Raw genomic sequence first — 23,052 nt, 5'->3', positions numbered from 1 at the left:
CACACACACACACACGAAGTGGTGCTGATAGTTACTAGGTGTACTGGCTGGTTTTATGTATCAACTTGACACAAACTAGAGTCATCAGGAAGAAAGGAGGCTCAGCTGAAGAAATGCCTCCATGAGATCCAGCTGTAAGGCATTTTCTTAATTAGTGATCCATAGGGGAGGAACTAGCCCACTGTGGATGGTTCCATAAGAAAGCAGACTGAGCACGCCATGTGACGCAAGTCAGTAAGCAAAGTTCCTCCATGGCTTCTGCATCAGCTCTTGCCTCGAGGTTCCTGCCTTGTTTGAGTCCTGTCCTGAGTTCCTTCAATAATGAACAGCAATATGGAAGAGTAAGCCAAATAAACCCTTTTCTCCCCAACTCGCTTTTTGGTCATGTTGTTTCATTGCAGCAAGAGAAACATTAGCAAAGATACTACGCAACCAGGTGGTAGTAGCATATGGTATGGATATCATTTAAATTTGTCTACCAAAGGGTTCATATGTTGGTCCTTAGAGTGGTGGTACAGAGAGATGGTGGAATCTTTAAAAAGTGTGGCTAATATAAGCCCTTATATCAACTGGGGGTATGCTGTTGGAAGCTACTATGGGATTCTAACCTCTGGCTTACTACTTAGGACGTGTGATCTCTTACTTCTGCACAGAATACACCTCATCTCCTCTCCATATGCTACCTACTCTGAAATGATAGTCAAAGGAATCCATTGCCAGAGGCTGGGCCAATGTTGCTTAGGCCTTCAGTCTCTAAACTATGAGCTAAACAAGCCACCCTTCTGTCCCCCCCTCACCCTCCCAAAAAAAGGAAAGAGTTTCAGATTCTTATTTTAAATTTAAAGATTTTTTTTAATGTATGGTATATGTGTGAGGAGGTGCCGGTTGAGGCCAGAAGAGGATATCAGATTCTTTAAAGCTGGAGTGGTTGTGAGCTGCTTGACATAGGTTCTGGGATTTGAACTTGGTCCTCTGGAAATGCAGGAAGCATTCTTAACTGCTAAGTCATGTTCTCAGACTAGAAATTTATTTATCCATTTATTTGTTTATTTATATGTAAAGGTAGTCTGCCTCAGGTTTTTCATTACAGTAATAAATGGTTGAACGTAGGAGTACTTTTTCCTAGATAGAACATAAAAAACGAAAACACAACACTTCTTTCCAAAGCTCTCCATGAACTTGTGGCTGAGGTTTAAACATCATAGCGTGGGGGGTTAGAGAAGGCCCAGCAGTTGAGAATGCTAGTTATGCAATCATGAGAACTGGAATTTGGATCCCAGAACCCATGAATCAAATGAGTTATCCTGGAAAACCCTGAAATCCCATCTCTAAGATAGGTGAAGACACAAAGATCACTGGGACTTGTTAGTCTAGCGTGAAGCAGAAAACTTTAGCCCCTGCTTCTGGTATAGAGAAACAGAGGATAACTGGTGCCCTCCTCTAACATCTTTGCATGTGCACACACACTCACATATACACACAAGCAAAAAAAAAAAAAAATCAATCTAAGTACTATAACTTTCTTCCACTGTGCTCCTTCCTCCAAAAAAAAAAAATCCTTAGTAAACACATTTTTCAGTTTTAGGTACTTGTCACAATCTATTTGTCAATGAGGAAAAGAAAAAAAAGAAATACTCAAACTGGTTTAAACAAACAAACAAACAAAAGGTCCCACTGTGCTGCACATATATAATATGGCTAAAGACCCGACTGAACTTCACATAAACACACTGGACAAGACAACTATATAAGATCTCCTTCACTGAAATGAAGAAAGTTCTACTGGATGCTGTGGGTCTGAAACACAGAGACTTGTGTGATAAATCTCAATTCACAGGAACACTGTAATCTAATCACACTTTTACCCCACCAGAATCAACCTATACTTATTGAACTGTCTAACCTGTTAGTCCCCTCAACCTAGCAATGACCCTAGTCAAGAGTGTCACACTCCCACATGTGCGTGAGGGAGGAGGAAATATGGAAGAAAAACCTCTTGGTACATTATCACTGTGGAAAGTGGCACCAGACTAACTCCACAGAGGGTGTCACGCCTGCTTACGGTCACTCATGCAGTAGAATAGTCTACATTGTGGTCTACTAGACTGTAAATATTCTGAGCTTGTAAAATATATGATCTATATAACAACTATTCCTGCATCAAAACTGTCATACCATATGTATAAAAATGGACAATGCTGGTTCACATAGTGCTATGGCTTGCCTCTAACCCACAGTCATAGAACCATAAATATATACACAAGTAAAACTAAACAGTGTGAAATGAAAAAGTCAAGTCTGAAATAATAGCTTTCTCATGACTCACTGTGCAGAAAAAAATTGAAAATATATACTATGTAGAACATACATATTATCATAAAAATATTTATGGATACATATGCATATAGTGAAAACAAAGCCTTGCTCTTGATATAGCTCAACCCTGGTATGTTTACTTCTGAAAAGGAAGGAGAAAGACAGCAGTAAGGTAGAGCCTTACTTAGATCTACAATATTTTATTTCTTAAAAAAAGAATTTATCTGACAGAAGAAAGCCTACACGTATCAGCCCGAAATAACTCTCATTAGACAAATACGGGTAAATTAAGCTCCAAAATAAAGGCTGGGCAGATGGGTGGCAGTCTTTAAAACACTGAACATCTCATTCCTCCATTTTTGAAAGAAAGCAATTCCCCAAAGTACCTGGCAAATGTAGGCCAAGCAGCGTCCAGGTCATAGCCCCTTGATGCTAGATCAAACTGAACCTCAGTCAGCTCATACAGTTGGCCCACAATGTCAGAGCTCAGCTTTGGCTTCAGAAAGGGGCTTCTTGCATAATACCAGTCACTGCAGAAAATACACATTGTATGAATCATGGAGTAACAAGGATAAGCAAAAAAAAAAAAAAAAAAAAAAAAAAAATGAATCTACTTAAGACCATCCTGTGTGGTTCTGCTTCATTAATCCAGTAACTCATGTTATTATATCAAAAAACAAAACAAAACAACAACAACAAAAAAAAAAAAAACAAGCAACCTGTTTTATCTTTCATGCTAGATTATGGATTCCCAAATAACCTTTCTTCACTTGAAAAAAAAAAAAAGCTGTTGACATGATCTGGAAAGAGTTTGAGATACTCAAATCTTAGTGACTTGACAAGAAAGGGCAACTGTAGGAGACAGAACACTTCTTTTGGGGAAGATAACCTCAGCTTTTATTTCTTTCACAGAATCCAACATGACACACTGTGCTCATTTCTAACTTCTGTTCAGACATCAAACTTAAAGCCAAGGAAAAAATGTTTACCAGAAATGTTGTAGTACATTGTTATAGTGGTTTATCCATTTCACATGAAGCAACAAGAAATTAAAAAGATAGTACTGATACTAGTGGTCTATGATACTGAACTGTTTATGGCAGTCTTTGCCAAATATTTAGAATACACTCTTTAAATCAAATGTATAAATGTTTTTTTTTTTTAACTCACAAGCCTGTTACATGTATAAGAACTATTTTTTATTTATAAATGAACCTTAAAGGTGACAAAATAAAGCTAAAGATTTGCCTGTTTTTTTTTTTTTTTAATTCAAAAGTGTTTTCTTTCATTAACTCGAATATTTAGGGAGAGGCAGAGAAGAACAAGAAAAGAAATGGTTCGACAACCTAAAGAAGTTCAGCTGCAGCTCTTAAACCAATGCTACCTTACCTTCACTCACTCAGGCCCACCTCTCTTGTTCACTCTCTGTTTCCTGGTGAGCCTGTGGCACTTAAGAGGTACAAAGGCTGACATATAGGCAACCTAGATTCACAGTAGTTGCCCTTCATTCTCCAAAGAGCCCTGATATGCCGATGGGTACTGACTCTGTAGTAGATGAGGGCACAGGCTGAGTGAAGGAAAACCACACAAAAAATTCTTCTGGAAGGCAAAGGTACACTGGCCCCTATGAGCCACTACCCACCAGAAAAAGATACATGGCATTAGGAGTTAAGAGATATGGGTCATAGCTCTAATGTCACAGTTGAGCACATGAGAGAAAGGTAGTCTCTCCCTCTTCCCCACTTTTGTCCTATATGTTCAAAGACTGGTAAAAAGTACAAAGAATGACAGATGTGAAAGAAACAAGAGGCACCTGCTACTGGCATTCTGGTTTGGCTGACATAATTTCTGTTTATCAATGCTATGGGGTTAAGCCCAGCACAGTTTTGCAATTACCTGGTCACTTTAGTGTTCATGAAGCACTGTTGCAAGGTGTCTGCCAACCTCTGGTGCACCAAAGAATAGCGAATGAAGGCTCTCCCTTTTCCCAGGGATGTTTGGAGCTGAAAACATAGATTATATTGAGATGAACACCTGCCTCATGGAGGATTAGCAAAGGCCACACACAAGACAGAACATGCTGTTCAATCCTACGCTGACACTGGCAACTCTCATACCCCTCAAAGGACACAAAACATTTGACACTGTCACTCTAGAGTGAAGCCTAAAGTGGGTGGGCATATCCAAGGCCTCTAGCTGAGAATACTTTGCAGCAAACATGTGAAGAAAGATATATCAATGCAACTCAAACACTTGCATACTTGACAGAGTCACTCTTGCTCCTTTTTTCATCAGAATCTGACTCAGATAGGAAAGTCCTTGATTTAATGTAGAGTAAAGAGTGAAATCTTGAGGTAGCTGAACAGCTTCTCACACAGAAGCTACAAGAGGAAGGTATGATAAGATTGGCTAGTACTGGGTTTAAGATATGGAGGGATATGAGAGAGAGAGAGAGAGAGAGGCCTCAGAGGTTTGGTTGGAATGTGCAGAAAGGTAGAAGAGTCAAAAAAGAGTGGAGTTGTGTAAGGAGAGCTTTGCAAAAGGTTTTCCAGATGTATAACTGCCTCCTTTATCTCCTTTATGGAGATGAAACCACCAACCCCCCATGTATCTGTCCATATTTTCCTAATTGGGCTGGTTTCTTTTCAGATATGCCAACTCATTGAATTTAGTCAGTGTGCTATGGATGGGAATAGGGCTTTCCAGGAAGTCTTGTCACCTAGGAATAGATGTCATAGAAAAGCCCAGGTGTCCACAACTCTACAATGACTATGATCACAAAACCACACAAAAGCATAAAGGGATCCATCTGAGGTTTAGTCGCTTATAACATGGTATGCTGGGCAGACTGTGCTATGAGGCTGCAATGCAGGACCCTACTGGCTATGAGCACATGGCAGCCAAAACAAGTAGATTAAAGGGAACTGCCATAGAAGACACTTGAGACAGGTTTGAAAATTAAGATTCATAATCCTGATATATCAGTCCTAAAAGCAGCCAGGCATTCAAAACCCTTGACCTACTACAGGTATCTGTTGGCACAAGCTCTGAATCTGAGTAGAGAAAGCAAAGCCAATACTCTCTTACCCCTTCAAAATGTGGTAGGAGAAGGATGACAGTAGTTTGGTCAGGAAAGGATCTTACTCTTCTCTACTATTAAGATGTCCTGGATTGAGACAGGAAATATGTGGCACACCACTAAGGCATCCGTGATGCTGTAAACATCCCAGCAGCACTTAACACCTTTAACTCAGAGGTATTTACTGTCTCACTGATGACTCAGAAAATAATATATGAAGTGGTTTTAAAAGACACAAAACCTCATCAACTATGGAAGCCATAAGATACTTCTCCATGTCTGTACTGTGCATAGTTACAGTGCTGAAATGGAAGTGGGCAGTAGACTCACTTGATATAACGCACTATGCTTCTAAATAGTTTCCTCAACAGATACTTAGAGGACAACCTCAACGCCACGCTCTCTCCTCTGACGGTGAGTTGAGAACAAGCGCTCAGTGGGAATAGCGGTCAAGAACAACTAGGCAAGGTGCACCCGCACAAACGCAGAAACTGGAGTAGCAGCAGGATTTCATCAGACCTCTGCCCACAAAACTACTCCTGTCTGCAAGCTCCCCGAACAGGAATAATTCGTTATTCCTCCTATATGACAGTAAAACTTCTTATATAGCAACATTTGAGCTCATTCGTTGAAGAGATGATTATATAAAGGGAGCTAGCTACTTACTTAACATATTTTTTCCTCATTTATTTATTCTTTTTATATCCTTGTAGCCCCTTTCTTCCTCCCCCTCAGTCTCACTCACTCTCTCTCTGTTCTCTCGTCTCTCTCTCTCTCTCCCTCCTCCCCTTGAGGAAAAGGGGAATTCCCTTTCCCATCCATCCCAGCTCATTAAGTTGCATCAGGACTAGACTTGTCCTCTTCCCCTGTGGCCTGTCAAGGCAGTCCAGCCAGGGGAAAGTGATTTAAAAGCTAGCAAGAGAGTCCATGTCCAATGCAATCCCCACTTTCCTTACTAGAGGACCCAACTGAAGCCTAAGCTGCCCATCTGCTACATCTCTGTAGGGGGCCTAGGTCTAGCTCATGCATGGTCCTTGGTTGATAGAGCAGACAGAAAGAGACTGAGAGACTGAGAGACTGCCCAACCAATGCCTGGCCAAACCAAAGACTCACCCTACTGGAGAGTGCCAGCCCCTGACACTATGAATGATACTCTGCTAAGCTTGCAGACAGGAGGCATCGTCAGAGTTGTCCTCTGACACGGTCTACCTAGCAGTGCCTCAAAACAGATGCTGAGACTCACAGCCAAACATTGGTTGATGCATACGGAGTCTTGAGGAATAGAGGGAGGAAAGAGAAAAAGACCTGGAAGTGACAGGAGTGCTATAAGAAAAACAACAGAACCAAGTAACCACGACCCAGAGGAGTTTGTTGAGATTGAAACATCAATTAAAGATATTTTTAAATGTCCTTTGAGAAAAAGAATATTTCCTCTGTACTGCAAATGAAAGTAACTACATATCCTTTTTTTTTTTTTTAAAAAAAAAAAATTGCTTTAGATCATGGGCCAGCTTTCATTACTCAATTCCCAGTTTTCTTAGCATCTAATCAGAATCCATAGGCACCATGCTGAAAAGATACAAACAGCAGCACAGGACAGGAGATCTGCAAGGAACATGAGCTGTCTCTGCTTTAAACCACAACACTGTGCCACGAGCCGGAAGCACAGCTGGCCTTCACGTACTTCAGGGAAACACAGTTCAAGAAGAGCTCATTTGAGCCCCTAAAAGTGTCTTACCAGGATGTTAACATATGTTAGTCTAAATGGCTATCTTCTGCCCAAAAGGTCCAAAAGGAGTTCTATAAATGCTTCTAAAAATGTCTAGTCACACTTGAAGACCAACAGGGCACCCGAATACTAGGGTGACTAAATATCCAGCAGTTTTCCTACCCAGTGACATTCTAAGACAGAGAACAGAGAACAGAGCTTTCCAGCAGAGTTAAACAACTGGGTCCCATGGGAAACTGCCTACAGTGCCACTAAAACTCGTGTGAGCAAGACAGAAGTCAGCACACAGCTCTCTTACCTTCTTTAAAATCTGTCTGCATGGGTTCAAAAGGTCTGAATGCTTTGAGGAGGAGAGGAGGAAAATAGCTAAAAAGTAGACTGTTTTAGTAACAGTTCACTTACTGTTAGCCTTCACTGTCCAAAGTCACACAATTGAAGGCTTCAGTGGTGATGCAATGCGTGAGGAAGTGGGAGAAGAGAGTGAAGTAGGAACCTCTCAGATCCCTGATACATTAAACATTGCTCTATATCATGGACTTGAGTTTCTCACCAACCTCACAAGACCAGCCACACTACACTGATATTAAAATACATACAGGACAAACAATATAGAGCTGCTATCTTTCCTCACTTGCCCAGAATCAGAGGCTGCAGCTGGTAGAGAACACTGAGCCTTTGATGTTGGTGTGCTTAATTCTGTATCTTTCTGTAAGAAGAAACACCCTGGCTCCAGTTGGTGTACCTGCAAGTGTTATTGCTAGAACATTTAACACTCCAACACTGTGGCCTCTGAGGCCAGCCAAAGAGCCGATGTGCTGATTTTAAAGGGATTCCATACTTGTCAGAGAAGCTGACAAGACAAAATGTACAAACTTTTCCAACCTCTTTCCCCAAATTTCAGGGTTCTCCTACTTCCCATATATGTGTGCCTCACTTCTGGGTTGACTGGCCTGATGAAAGAGGAAGAGAGTTATTGGAACTGACACAGAGGTCTTGAGACAAGATTGCAAATTAGGATCCACAAATGAAGAAAGGTGTGTAGCGTGGTGTGGTGAGTTTGTGTGTTTCTTTGGAATTCTGTAGTAAGACAAAGCCAGGACATTCAGCCCTTTCTCAAATTGGATATAGGAAGTCACTTAGCAGCCCTGCATAATAAAAAATATCTTTGAGATTCTACCTCAGTCTCCTCACTTGAGATCTAAGTTTCCTGAGGATACTTCTGAAAAAGTAGCCTAGCAACACTAAAAATTTCAGTTTACATTTAATTATTTATTTATTTGTGTGAGTGTGTGTGTGTGAGGCCACGTATGTGTCATGACATATGTAGCAGGTCTTTCTTTCCACCATGAGAGTTCTAGAGATGAAACTTAGGTCATCAAGCTTGGAGGCCAATGCCTTTTACCTAATGAGCTGTCGTGTAAGTCCCCTGGCCTAGCAACGCTAAAGAAAGTGATTTTTTTTTTTAAGAAAATTGTGTTGCACACTTCCAGAGGGTGCCATGAACAGAGACTTCCAGTGTGAACAGCTCAGCTGGGGAGTGAAATTTAGGACCCAGCCCATTTGTGCGTAGTCTAAACTCAGATAGTTGCCACGAGCATGAATCACATAACAGGTACCTAGTGTGCCTGGACTGGATTTCTTGGCTTCTTAATCACCCAGAGACTTCATGCTATACCTAGATATTTGTGGAAGAGGTGTCCACCAAGAACTTTAGGCAGCTTTAGAAGACAGGTGGTCCTTCCCTTCATGGCTCGGCTTACCTCAGAGATGGACCTGACAAAACGGATCCCATCATTTGCTCCTTTCACCTTGGCTAGGCACGCACAGAAGTAATCCCAGTAGTCCTTCTTGCTACCCAGGAGGCTAGCCTTCTCCTTCTGATCAAACTGGGCAGAGAAAGGAACAAAGAGAAAGTCTGAGCCCACTGCTGCTCATGCTTCACTAACAGGACAAACATTACTAGCTTCCTAGAGACAGGTTCCTCTTGATGGTCTTATTTTGATTTACAGGCAATTTAGATCATGTTACTCTCAAAACAAGGGTGTTTTGATTCACAAATTTTAGATGTGAAAACTGAGGCTACTAACCACCATCTCAAGTTCACATAACTAGTAAGAATTAAGAACAATAATTATCCCAAAAGACTTATTTATACAATGCCTAAATCTCTTCAATGCCTAGCATATACAAAGCCTGAGTTAAGCTAGACTGATGACTGATTAATAAAAAAAGAAAGCAAGGGATGTAGGAAAGGAGGGAGAAAGGAAAGCAGGAAGGAGAAAAGTAATAAAAGAAAAGAAAGATTTATCCTCTTAAGGGTTACTATCTCCAATGTGATAAGGAAATTCAATCTCCAATGTGATAAGGAAATTCAAGTGAAGAGTCTTATGTTATCAGAGTGTTAATTGTGCTGTAATTTAGGGAACCGAGACAATGACACTTTATCCATTACTCAACTCTCAAAGAGTCAATACTGTCTTAAAAGACATGAAAAATTCAAATGAATGCTCAGTATTTCCAAATTCAAAACCAAAATGGCTTAATTGGGAGAGAGAAACAAACAAACAAACAAACAAACCAAACAAACCCTCATAACCAGCTAGTGTTCAACAAAGAACCAGCTGGAGGCATAAGGTGAGTACTTCCATGCCTGTCAATTACTTTTAGCAGCTCTTTCACCCTATGTTCTTTGGTGGAATGGGATACTGGAAAGTTAGTAGGTATATTTTTATACCATCTATAGCATTTTCTCCTGGTTATGGAAGCAAGATTCACATATGTATTATCAAATCTAGATTATACCAAAACAAACAAACACCTCCAAAACAAACAAAAACCAGTAATGCCTCATATAATTTTGGTAAAATGACTGTAGGTCTATTTCTTTCCTTCCTATTTCAAAGGCATGTAGTTCCCAAATCAACACACTTGTCTGGGTCAAACTAACCAAACACAAAGTTATACCATGAAAATGTTATAAGACTGCTTGCTTGACTAACCCTGATTCAGAAATAGTCAGCTCCATGGTAACCATGTTTGAGGAGCAAGGCTCTGTAATGGACCTTGGATGATCTTCCAGAGTCTGTTTTCTTGGAAATTGCCTTTATGCCGAGCTATGTACATGTATTGTGTCTTAAAGGAGAGATACCACAGGGCTCAACAAGTTCTCAAAAGGTGTAAGTAACTCCCCTGCAGTTAAGAGCTTTGCTGGGAAGGCTGGTGACTTGCTGTAAGATGGCTGAAATCTCAGAGGAATGTTTTTAGTTCCCAAAACATCCTGACCCACATGGGAGAAGTAAGCTCTTGGGACTACTTTGACACTTAGTCTCACTACCAGCTTAATTGCTCCATTGTGATTTTTGAACCACATCCTAGAAACCGATGAAAGTCACCCGAATAGAGAACAAGAGACAACTGTGACAAAGCCCACACATGAAAAGTGCCACTTACTTGCAGAAGATACTCAAGTTTATAAGAAAACTTGTGCAAGTTGGTGCTGTCATCTGTGATTGGTTCTCCTCCTTCCTTAAATTCATTGCTTAGTTCTGTCACTGCATCTTTAAGACAACAAGCAGAAACATGTGACTAGAGGGACATATGTCTACTTAACATTTTAAGAGCCCTAAAATTGGTGTGTATCTTAGATGTACTGAAAAGTAAGCCTGAGAAATGAGCAGAAATAACACCAGGAAGCACAAGGAGTGAGTAGTCAGTGATGATCACCTTGGAAACACACAGGACATGTAAATATTCAGGTGACAGAACTTCAGGTAGGAGAGTCAAAATGTACCAATAGCCATAGACACCACAAAGGCACTGGGCCCTTTTTTTGTTTTGTTTTGTTAATTTACCCCTATGTGCCCAACACCAAGGTAGCACTGTGTATGTGACATGCTGTATAGCAGGTCAAGAAATGGTGGTATGTGGAGTAATCAACTTCAGCATCACAAAATAAAACAGACTCAGGACAGTGAAGAGCAAGAAAATGTCCAGGATAGAGTCTGCTTTGTTTTGCAGTAACAAAAGACCAAATAGTAGGTATTCACCAAGTAAAAATATTTATTTAACATTTTAGCAGCCCTGAAATTGGGATTCATGTTAGGTATGTTGAAAAATAAGGCATACTTGCTCTGCCATGATGAATTAAATGAGAAACACAAGTAAAAGCAAGGCATCAGTTTGGAGGCTCCAAATGGTGGCCTCTGGCACTTAATGGTGAGAAGGTCTCTTTCATTAACTTGCCCAACAGGAATTAAACCATACCTAAAAGACCACTCTGTGAAACCAGCACTGAGGTCTTTTCAGGGTGACCCAATCACCTGTCACTAGACTCTAAAAGGTCCCATTTCTCTTCAACAGGAGCCAAGCTTCTAGGCACAAACCATAGCATTAACTACAACCCTATCAGCACAGGTTAAATACAGGTTTCAGAGCACCTAGCAAATACAAATATCAGTAACAATGGTAACTGTTTCTGTTAACCAGTGCTCAAGAAGGGTCTGACCTTTACATATATTATTCATTAATGGAGTGTCTGCCTTATTTCAGTAAGTCCTAGATGTTATGTAATGTGCATTCTAATTTTAGCACTGAGAAAAGATGAAAAAATTAAATACAACATGGAATACATTAAATATAACATGGAATCTAGGAAATCTCTTATTATCATCCCCATTTTACAGATAAGGGATACAAGGTCAAAGGACTCAGCTTAAGAGATTCTGTTGGCAAATGGCTGAGCTCTAAGTAGACATTGGTCCTTTCACCTCTCCAGTGTGCAGTCTGCTCCCCTTGTTTGCTAGTTGGGTTTGAGGACAGGATGTAGGTTTCAAGACTAATGAATCATGTGTGAAATTTCTGTGAAGCTAATACAGTTCATAAGGCTTTTTTTTTTTTTTTTTGAAAACTAGCCACTGTGACACAGAAAAGACTACTTTGTGGTGAAACCTCAAAAGGCCAATGGCAAACAAAGATTTTCCCAAACTGTCATTTATTTTCTCTGCATGTCTATGTTAATTAAAAAAATGAAAAACACTAAACATTTTGGCTGAAAGTCCAGTGTGGTCACAAGATGAGACTGGTAGTGTATAACTGCAAGCTTTCTATACTGGTTCTTTGATAGTAGGTAAGTCAGATACTCCACTGTGTCTATTTCCTCCACTGCAAAATAGCAGCAGCAATCGCACCTACTTCACAGGACCAAACAAGAAGATTCCTTGGGAAGTCGTCTGAAAGGGTAAAACCTGGACTGCAGTCCACAGAAATGCTGTTATCTTGTCAAGATCTAGCTGCAGTTTTATCTGCTTCCCCTCCCTTGTCTTTCTCCAATGGGGAATGACCACAAACCCAAATGGCTCCCTCAGGAAGCCAGGAGGTAGCGGGCCTGGCACTAAAATGCACAGGACAATGGCCACCAGTGGCTGAGAGCTGGTGTGGGGAGAGGCAACATGAAACCTCCAAGGTTCTCATCCTCTCTTTATAGAGAGGAGAATGTTCCTCCCCCTTAAAGCCAAGCTCCCCAAAGCCCAGGGATGGGGTGGGCTAGGGTAATTCCATCAAAGGTAATGAGGCAGCTTAAAACACACATACCAATGAAACCAGCAGCCCCAGTCCTCTTAGTGGTATCTGATTTTGTTCACAACTAGCTGTGTCGCTCTGAGAGGACTGTGAGGTAAGCCCTCCCAGTTGCACGGAGGCTGGATATTTGAGAACCAAATATTTCAATATGATGTCTCCTGAGGGCTCCAATTACTCTGTGTGTGAACAAAGAGGAGAGGGCTGAATTCTGACTATCAACAGCCAGGGCACAGGCCCAAGTTCTTCAAAACCAGCCACTCAACCAGACCTTGTAGATCACGGATGATCCTCTGGAGCTGGGTCTCAGTGCTGTTAGAAGCCATGGTGTCCCCCTCTCTTGGATGCTTAGCTACAAAACAGGCTATTACTTCAGTACTGTATGGCTGCCAGTCAGCAATGGTCAGACTCCATGGTGGCACCTGTACAGAGGAAAGACCACATTTTAAAGAGTACAGAGGACCTCCACTCTGGGTACAAGGACTCATCAGGTATCTTTCCTTGAGGAGATGGCTTGACCTTTTTGTGTTACTCTTGTTAGCAGGTATTCTCAGGTTTGCTCTGACATACATATTCTGACAACATAACTTGATTCTAGACTGTTCTGGTTGTTTTCATTTTTATTTTTGTTAACTTGCCACAGACTAGAGTTATCGAAGAAGGAATCATAGTGAGAAAATGCCTTTTTTTTACATCCTTAAAAAATATCTATCTATCTATCCATCTATTTCAATTTATTCACTTTGTATCCCAGCTGTAACCCCCCCTTGTCCGCTCCCAATCCTGCCCTCCCTCCCTCATCTCCTCCCATGCCCCTCCCCAAGTCCACTGATAGGAGAGGTCCTCCTCCCCTTCCATCTTACCCTTGCCTATCAGGTCTCATCAGGACTGGCTTGTGGCCTGGTAAGGTTGCCACTCCCTCAGGGGGAGGTGTTCAAAGAACCAGACACTGAGTTCATGCCAGAGATAGTCCCTGTTCCCCTTATTAGGGAACTCACTTGGAGACTGAGCTGCCATAGGCAACATCTGTGCAGGGGTGCATGGTCCTTGGTTGGAGTATCAGTCTCAGAAAAGACCCCTGTGTCCAGATTTTTTGGTTCTGTTGCTCTCCTTGTGGAGCTCCTGTCCCCTCCAGGCCTTTCTATCTTTCCCTTCTTTCATAAGATTCCTTGCACTCTGCCCAAAGTTTGGCCATGAGTCTCAGCATCTGCTTTAATACCCTGCAGGGAAGAGACTTTCAGAGGCTCTCTGTGGTAGGCTCCTGTCCTGTTCCCTGTTTTCTCCCTCTTCCGATGTCCATCCTGTTTGCCTTTCTGAATGAGGACTGAGGATCTTACTACCCAGGGTCCTCCTTCTTGCTTAGCTTCTTTAGGTGTACAGATTTTAGTATGTCTATCCTATATTATATGTCTAATATCCACTTATAAGTGAGTATATACCATGTGTGTCTTTCTGCTTCTGGGACACCTCACTCAGAATGATCTTTTCTAGTTTCCACCATTTGCCTGCAAATTCCATGATTTCCTTGTATTTAATTGCTGAGTAGTATTCCATTACGTAAATGCACCACAATTTCTGTATCCATTCCTCAGTTGAGGGACATCTGGGTTGTTTCCAGCTTCTGGCTATTACAAATAAAGCTACTATGAACATGGTTGAGCAAATGTCCTTGACAGAGGGCTAATATCCAGAATATATAAAGAACTCAAGAGTTAAACAGCAACAAATCAAGTAATCCAATTAAAAATGGGGTACAGAGCTAAACAGAGAATTCTCAATAGAGGAATATGGAATGGCAGAGAAACACTTAAAGAAATGCTCCATGTCCTTAGTTACCACGGAAATGCAAATCAAAACAACCCTGAGATTTTACCTTATACCTATCAGAATGGCTAAGATAAATAACTCAAGAGACAATACATGCTGGAAAGGATGTGGAGAAAGAGGAACCCTCCTCCATTGCCGGTGGGAATGTAAACTTTGTATAACCATTTTGGAAACCAATCTGGTACTTTCTCAGACAATGAGGAATAGAACTTCTTCAAAATCCAACTATACCACTTCTAGGCATATATCCAAACTATGTTCAAGTATACAATGAGAAAATGCCTCTTAAGACTACCCTGTGGACAAGCCTCTTGGGCATTTTCTTAATTCATGATTGATGTGGGAAGGCTCAGCCCACCCTGGCTGGTGCTACTCCTGGGCAGGTGGTCCTGGATGGTGAAAGAAAGTAGGCTGAACACATCCTGAGAAACAAATCAGCAGCACTCTCCATACCCTGTCTCCAAGGTTCCTGTCTGGTTTTCCTCAGTGATACAGTGTGACTGGAGAGTTTTAAGATAAAATAAACTTTTCTTCCCAAGTTGCTTTTGGTCACAATCTTTGTTGTAGCAATTAAACTACCTAAACTAACTAAAACATAGTTTTAAAAAGAAGCAAGATTAACTTAAGATCACAGTTGGTTCTTTTTGAGCTGCTCATCCTGTCTCTTGGGACTGAACTGCCTCATATTTCATCCTTAGAAAGGTCTCCAATGGCTCCCGTACCACCTCCCAGAGGTCAGGCATGCTTATCTCAGATTCTGACATCTCTAAACTCTGAAGACCAGATATATTCAGAGCCATTTTTCTCATATTTCTTTCTAAGGAGCAGTCAGAAACTTCTACCAGGCAGTGTTTGTGGGGTGAGGGTGGGGAAGGGGCAAAGGGCAGGGGATGTGTATCCTAGGGCTTCTGACAGAGACAGACTGGCATGCTTAATAGAAGGTGGCTCCTCCACTGTCAGGGTTTTGAGCCTCTTCTACCCTATGTTTGCCTAAGTCTGAGGGTGAAAACACTCCCTGACTTGTCACCCAGGTGCCTGCACAGCCCTCCCACAAGCCAAGGGACAAGGTACTATTTTAAGCTCAGTCACGGGTTTTCTCCAGTTGGAGAGTCTCCAGTTGGCAGCTGTTAATGTCATTTAAGGACATAGTAGTGTTTGAAGAGCAACAACAAAGTGAGCACCTGGAAGAGAGTTCTGACCATGTGGATAGCAAGGTCTTAAGGAAGCTTTACTTTGCCCCTAGGTAGTCTTTGTGAAGGTACATTGTCTGCTGCAAGGAGGAGAGTAGGACCCACATTACTGAGAGAATTCCTAGGGCTCTGGTACATATTTTACACAGAGCACTTACTTTTCACACTCTTCTTTCCTATTTACAAAGAAAAATCTGATGCTTTGTAACCTAAGGCTTATAGTCCATGGTAGAATTGGCTTGGATTATTGTTCTATGTGATTTCAAACCTGGGGTTTTCCCAGTAAATCCTGCTGAACTCTTAAGATGACATAATCACCACTACAGAAAATGACTTAACACTTCCACTGGCTCCTAGCAACTACCTTGAAGTTTAGCAGTTCACCATAATATGTCACCTTGAGTCTGTCTAACATGGGCTAGCTCCAACTCATTCATTGACGGCTTCCTTCTGGTTTCAGGAGGTGGGGCAAAGAAGCCCTGGTAAGGAAATGGCACTAAGCTATAAGCAACTCCAGATATTTATAATTATTCCACTGACTGGGCAGGTCAGCATAGGCTTGACACTGAACAGATGTCTAGGGTCTATTTTTATCTCACAGGCCAGCACAGTTATGACTCAGTGGAAACACAGAGGGCTTCTCAGGCCAAGAAAAGAAGAGCTGGGCACTCAGCTAGACCAGTCCTACTAACCACTCCCTTATAAAGGCCCCCAACAACTATTGGTACCACTCATTAGGATAATAGACTTGGGACAGCAGTGGTTTATGAGAATCCTGTTTCCCATCCCAGCATTTCTCCCAGGTCACACACTGAACACAGAGACCAGGCAGGGACCAGTCATAGCTGTAGAGAGGGCTGGAGCCTACTTCTTCAGACAAAGCCCAAACAGACAGGTTCTGTCTTAGTTTGTTTTCTATTACTGTGATAAAACACCATGACCAAAAGCAACTTGAAGAAGAAAAAGTTTATTTCAGCTTGTACTGCTGTAGTCTATCATGAAAGGAAGTAAGGGTAAGAACTTTAGATGGAAACCTGGAGGCAGGAACTAAAGGAGAGGTCATGAAGGCACACCGCTTACTAGCTTGCTCCTCAAAGCTTGCTTAGCCTTCTTTCTTTTTCAACCCAGGACCACCTTCCCAAGGGTGCCACTGCCCACAGTAGGCTGGGCTCTTACCATATCATTCATCAAGAAAATACCCCCATAATTTGCCCCTAAGCCAGTGCTATACAGACATTTTTCCCTATTGTAGTTTCCTCTACCCAGATAACCCTGGCTTGTGTCAAACTGACAAAACAAACATATTAAATCTAAGTAGGACAGTCCCTCTTGGTGAGTCAGGGTGACTCTGTGTCATGATCTACATGATCATCATTACCCTTTGTGTAGACAGAGAGGCTCACAAAGCATAGTCTAGCTTTGCCAAAGCTGAGCTATTGTGGTCCCTAGTTTCATGACAATTTGACACAAGCTAGAGTCATCTGAGAGGAAGAGGTCTCGAGTGAGAAAATGTTTCCATAAGGTAAGGCTGTAGGCCAGCTTGTAGTGCATTTAATTAATGACTGATGTTAATTAGTGAAATGGCCCAGCCCACTGTGGGTGGGGCTATCCTTGAGCTACTCCTGGGTTCTATAAGAAAACAGGTGAGCAAGCCAAGAGGAACAAGCCAGTACACAGTACTTCTCCATTGCTTCTGCATTATTAGGAAATGATGCAGGTTCCTTATCTGACTGAATTCCTGTCCTAAATTCTTTAATGATGAACAGTGAGGTGGAGGAATAAGCCAAATAAATCCTTTTCTCCCCAGGTTTCTTTTGGTCATGGTGTTTCATTGCAGCAACACTAATCTTAATTAAGACAGAAACTAGTACCTGGAGTGGACTTATTGTTGTGTCCATGCTATTTTGGAGAAGACTGTGGAAAGACTTTGGACTAGAAATGCTGAGAGCTGAATGTCTGTTCTGTAGAAGCCCACTACAGAAGATAAAACTGTTGAGAGCAATGCTGATGATGGAGGCCTGATGACAGTCCCTAAAAGACTCTAATACTGTTTGCTACTTTGGATAAAGTCAGCTGGAGCTGAAGATTTGGCTGTGATTATTAAGGGATAAGTTGATCAAGAAACACTAAAGTGAAACCTTTGCTGGAACAATGGATGCTGGTCAGCTGAGGCTGAAGAATCAGCTAGGATTAAGAGATCAGCATTATAAAGGTGAAATCCTCTGGAAAGCATTTCCTCGTGGTCAGCACACAGAAGCTGCATTCCAGGGGTGGCCAAGGTCCTACCTCATGCTGGCACTGAACTTAGTAGCCTAAGAGTCACCCAGGTGGTACTGGGCTTGAAGAAATGAAGGGGCCATGGACAGTTAGCTGAGGCTTTATGAGTCCCTGTCAAGAGAGGTCAAGAGTGGATATTGGTGAAAGTGCAGCTCAGCTGCATATCCAGTATTTTAGATATTCCATTTCAATGGGATGACTCCAAGAACAGCAACAGCCTTGGAATGGAGCCTGCCTGAGCTTAGGAGACAAGCTATGTGTACTGGAGTGAGTAGAGAAGTGACTCAAGAGATCATGACTAGATTCCAGATCTTGGACTCTGAGTTATTTACTGAGTTGGAGTTTGGTTTTGCTTTGTTCAGATTTTATCTGTGAACTTGGCTTTTCTCTTTTAAAGTAAGAAAGTATTTAACTTATTTTTGATTTTACAGGAGCCTGCAATTGAGAGAATTAAGGTTTGTTTTTTAAAAGATATTGAACTTTTAAAGTAATGGAATTTGTAAGACTGTTGAACTTCTTAAGTTTATAAAATGTTTTATGATGTTGACATTAATGTGTGATCTTGGGGATAAACAAGAAAGGAAAAGTTGTGGCTTAACAGTGATGTGTTTGTGTGTCAAGCTGACAAGGGGTCAATTGTACTGGCCACTTTCAGGTCAGCCTAACACAAGCTATAGTCACCTGAGAGGAGGGAACCTCAACTGAGAAAATGCCTCCGTAAGATTAGTCTATAAGGAAGTGTGAGGATATTTTCTTAATTAGTGATTAATGTGGGAGGCCCCAGCCACAGTGGATGGGGCCACCTATGGGCTGGGGTCCTTGTTCTATAAGAAAATAGGCTGAGGAAGCAATGAAGAGCAAGCAAGCCAATAAGCAGTACCCCTCTATGGCCTCTGCAACAGCTCCTGCCTCTAGCTTCCCGCCCTGTTTGAGTTCCTGCCATTACTTCCTTCAGTGATGGACTATAATATAAGACAGATAAACCCTTTCCTCTGCAAGTGGCTTTTGGTCAGAGTATTTCATCATAGCAACAGTAACCCTATTTATAGTAAAGCTATCTACCAAGGAGAACAACAACAACAAAAAAAACCAACCAAACAAACAAACAAAAAAACCACCATCTGGTATCCAGATAGAGTACGCGCGACCCTTACAGAGCTATAGATAACAATTCCCAGGTACTTGGCAATAAAGAGGAATGAGTCATAGAAATATTCAGCCAGGCACTGAGCCTTCAAGGTGTTGTCTTGAGATGCTCCTGGAAAGGCTATATACTTTATGCTTATGTTAATACAATGTTTTTCCAAAGGTAAAACATTGCAAGAGAAATCAGAATACTTGTTATAGAAAATGGGGGGGAGGGGAACAGATGGGTATAACTGCAAAAGGGCATGTAGTAGTAGAAGAAATAGAACAACTGTCTTCCATGTCTTATTTATGGTGGCATTTGTCAAAATTCACATAATGAGCTGGACTTGGTAGTACACACTCATAATCCTGGCAGTTGGGAGGCTGAAACAAGAGGATTGCTATAAGTTCAAAGCTAGCCTGTTCTATATAAACAGCTAGGGTATAGAGCAAGACTCTATCTCAAAACAAAAACCAAAGGTCTGGGAATGTAGCCCTACTGGTAGTGCTTACACAAGATGCTCAATGCCAGGGATTCAAGCCCCAGTACTGGAAAAACAAACAAACAAACAAACAAACAACAGGGAAAAAAAAACCCATAAACCCCAATAGTCACAAAAAAAACACACCTAACTTGTGAATTGCATCTTCCCTCAAAGCAGTAGTGTGGTAATTTTTTAAATGTAACGGGAGCTCACAAAGGGGTAATTTACCTCTGTATGCTGAAAGTAGAGAATGATAGATTCTCTGTGATGACCACTCAGTTGCCAGAACTGAAAAGAGGCAGGTGAGGCCAGATAGAAGTATAGTGAACATGAAGGCTACAGCTTTCCTGCATTACTCATTCCACTGTTGCCAACCCAGCACATGTGGCTTCCAGATGTAATCATAAAGGAAGACGACTGCACACTTATTCCATGAAGTCCATGGCTGCATGCTCAGGCAACATAGGGGCTACAATGAGGCTGAGGTGCATATTTCTGGGAAAGGAAAGCTTGAGGAGGAAGGAACAACTGACTGTGACTAACATCCAGGCTGGGAATGAGACCATGTGTATATCATACAACCCACCGAATTTCCTGGATTCTAGCTAATTGAAGTCTAGCTTTATTAGTATGCCAATAAAACCAAGGTTTTGGCACAGGAGATGGACACAGACAAAAATGGGTTAATATAAGATTTTGTGGCTGAGCTGGATGTGGTAGTGCACACCTTTAATCCCAGCATTCAAGAGGCAGAAACAGGTCTATCTCTGTGAATTACAGTCCAGCCTGTTTACCTAGCAAGTTCCAGGCCAGCCAGGGTTACGTAGGTAAGACCCTGTTTTAAACAAACAAAACTTTGTGGTGCTTGAGAGCTGCTACCCATTGCTTATGGCACAACAGCATGTCTATGGCACTCACTGTGAGACCTGACTTTGGTTGTACTTGGCTGGTATCAAGTTCCCAGGTTACAAGGTGAGCTGTTTCCTGATTTCACATACTGATTTTCCAGAGTCTATGACAGTGGTTCTCAACCTTCCTAATCTGTGACCCTTTAATACAGTTCCTCATGTTGTGGTGATGACTCCCAACCACAACATTATTTTTGTTGCTGTAATTTTTAATAGCTGTAATTTTGCTACTGCTATAAATTGTAATGTAAATATCTGTGTTTTCTTTCTTTCTTTCTTTCTTTCTTTCTTTTCTTTCTTTTTTAATTAATCACAGGTTATTTACTTTGTATTTCAGCCATAGCCCCCTCCCTCATTCCCTCCCAATTCCACCGTCCCTTCCTCATCTCCTCCCTGCCCCTTTCCAAGTCCACTGATAGGGGAGGTCCTTCTCCCCTTCCATCTGACCCTAGCTTATCAGGTTTCCTCAGGACTGGCTGCAATGTCCTCTTCTGTGGCCTAGCAAGGCTGCCCCTTCCTCGGGGGGGACGGGAGGGTATCGAAGAGCTAGGTATTAAGTTCAAGTCAGAAATAGTCCCTGTTTCCCTTAGAGAACCCACTTGGATACTGAGCTACCATGGGCTGTACCTGAGCAGGGGTTCTAGGTTATATCCATACATGGTCCTTGGTTGGAGAGATCTATACACCTAAAGAAGATAAACAAGAAAGAGGACCCAGAGTAAGATGATCAATCCTCACTTAGAAAGACAAATGGGATGAACACTGGATGTAGGAGAAAACAAGTAAAAGGACAGGAGCCTACCACAGAGGGCCTCTGAAAGACTCTACCTAGCAGTATATCAAAGCAGATATTAAGACTCATAACCAAACCTTCGGCAGAGTGCAGGGAATCATATGAAAGAAGGGGGAGTTAGTAAGATCTGGAGAGGACAGGAGCTCCACAAGGACTAAATATATCAGGGCACAGGGGTCTTTCGTGAGACTGTTTCTCCAATATCTGTGTTTTCCAATGGTGTTTGCTGAGCCCTGTGAAAGGGTCATTTGACTGCTCCCCAAGGAGTCACAACCCATAGGTTAAGAACCATTGCTTTAATACAGTTCTTGTTGTGGTGAGCCCAACCATAAAATTATTTCATTCCTAATTCATACTTGTAATTTTGCTAATGTTATGAATCATGATATAAATATCTGCTATGCAAAGTATCTGACATATAACCCCTGTGGTGATGATGACCCACAGGTTGAGAACCACTGGTCTATGAGCTTAAAAAACAAACAAAAAAACAAAAAACCACACAGACTACACTCTACACAGTCACCGCACGGGAAGAACATCAAAGCTCCCCAAGGAGAACATGGCCATCTGAAGGACACTGTGTCCATGGACTCTGAGTACTGTAACCTTGATCTAGGGCATTATTAACAAGAAAAGACACAAAAGGGGACACTCTGAATCTCCACATCATGGTCAACTTCCTCCTTGTGTTGCTATACAACTTCTAGAATGATAAAGTCTATCTTGCCATCTACAACTCTTAAGCGGACTACTCCCCTAATTCAGAAAATACCAGAGCTTCCATAAATGTAGTTATAGTCTTTCTTGCCAACAATACAATGTTATGTTTAAGCTTATTAAAATGCCTTAAGCCATCCAACTTTCTGGCAAAGAAGAAAAAAGACTGAACACATTGATTTTTTTTTTTTTTAAATTACTATTATTGCCTAGGACCAAGTACTGAGCATCTTGTCATAGCCAAGGTATTCTTTTAGAGGTGAAGGATGTTTTCTGATATCCAAATTAACTCTTCCCAGATGCCCTACATGCTATATACAACACATATAGTATATCAGTTCCAAACTAAGAAACAAAGGCACTCAGCCTAAAGCTTATTTACACCATAGTATTCATGATACTGCCTACATACTGGCTCAGACACGAACAACATAGTGTCCTAGGAGCCACACCAAGAGGAATCATAAGGAGAGGTAGCTGGAGTGTGGAAGTCAACCTTGGCATGCTTTCCTAAGACAACTAAGAACTGACCCAGAGAGAACAGGGTATAGTTGGATTCCTCCCTAGCCCCAAAGTGAAACAATTGTAAATTACGCCTTGGTCAAAAGAAATACATGAGTCAAAAATCAGAAGGTCTTTTTGGAAGACTAAACAGCCTTGACCTGGTTCAACATATCCAGCAGTATATATCTCATTGCAAACAACGGAGATGAGTGTCTTTGATTGGTATTTGTAGTTTTGAAGACCAAGAGGTCTAGGAGTTTCCAGAGCCCAGCACAGGGGCAAGCATTTCAGTACATATGAGAAAAGGCTCATTAGGTGACCCAACTCCTTAGACCTATAATTAAAATATTTCCCAGCTGCATGCCCAAGTCATCTCTTCTGAACCTTCCCTCTTGAAAGCATCTTTTTAACAGAATGAGGATTTATGACACTGCTTTGAACCTTCTCTTGCCTTCTCCTTGTCACCAATTATAAATTTCTTAGTCATTTCCCTAGTGTACAAACAAAGCCAGCCCAATTTGG

General features: G+C 41.6%; 1 protein-coding gene across 2 annotated transcripts in view; it reads right to left on the bottom strand.

The window, feature by feature from the left end:
• Positions 1-23,052, bottom strand: part of Fyco1 (FYVE and coiled-coil domain autophagy adaptor 1) — a 74,952-nt gene that overhangs the window by 44,859 nt on the left and 7,041 nt on the right. For both annotated transcript variants that reach the window (XR_002476757.2, XM_021646542.2), the window contains exons 2-6: positions 12,970-13,120; positions 10,575-10,681; positions 8,885-9,010; positions 4,213-4,319; positions 2,703-2,846 (exon numbers count right to left, since the gene is read on the bottom strand). Coding sequence is in view for 1 of the 2 variants with exons in the window: in XM_021646542.2 (XP_021502217.2) it covers positions 2,703-2,846; positions 4,213-4,319; positions 8,885-9,010; positions 10,575-10,681; positions 12,970-13,024 (539 nt within the window). In the remaining variant the exon portion in view is untranslated. The remainder of the gene's footprint in view (positions 1-2,702; positions 2,847-4,212; positions 4,320-8,884; positions 9,011-10,574; positions 10,682-12,969; positions 13,121-23,052) is intronic.

This window comes from Meriones unguiculatus, chromosome 6, assembly GCF_030254825.1.
Source record: "Meriones unguiculatus strain TT.TT164.6M chromosome 6, Bangor_MerUng_6.1, whole genome shotgun sequence".
NCBI classification, from domain to species: domain Eukaryota; kingdom Metazoa; phylum Chordata; class Mammalia; order Rodentia; family Muridae; genus Meriones; species Meriones unguiculatus.
Note: the sequence above shows the minus strand (reverse complement) of the source record. Positions and strands in the feature narration are given on the sequence as shown.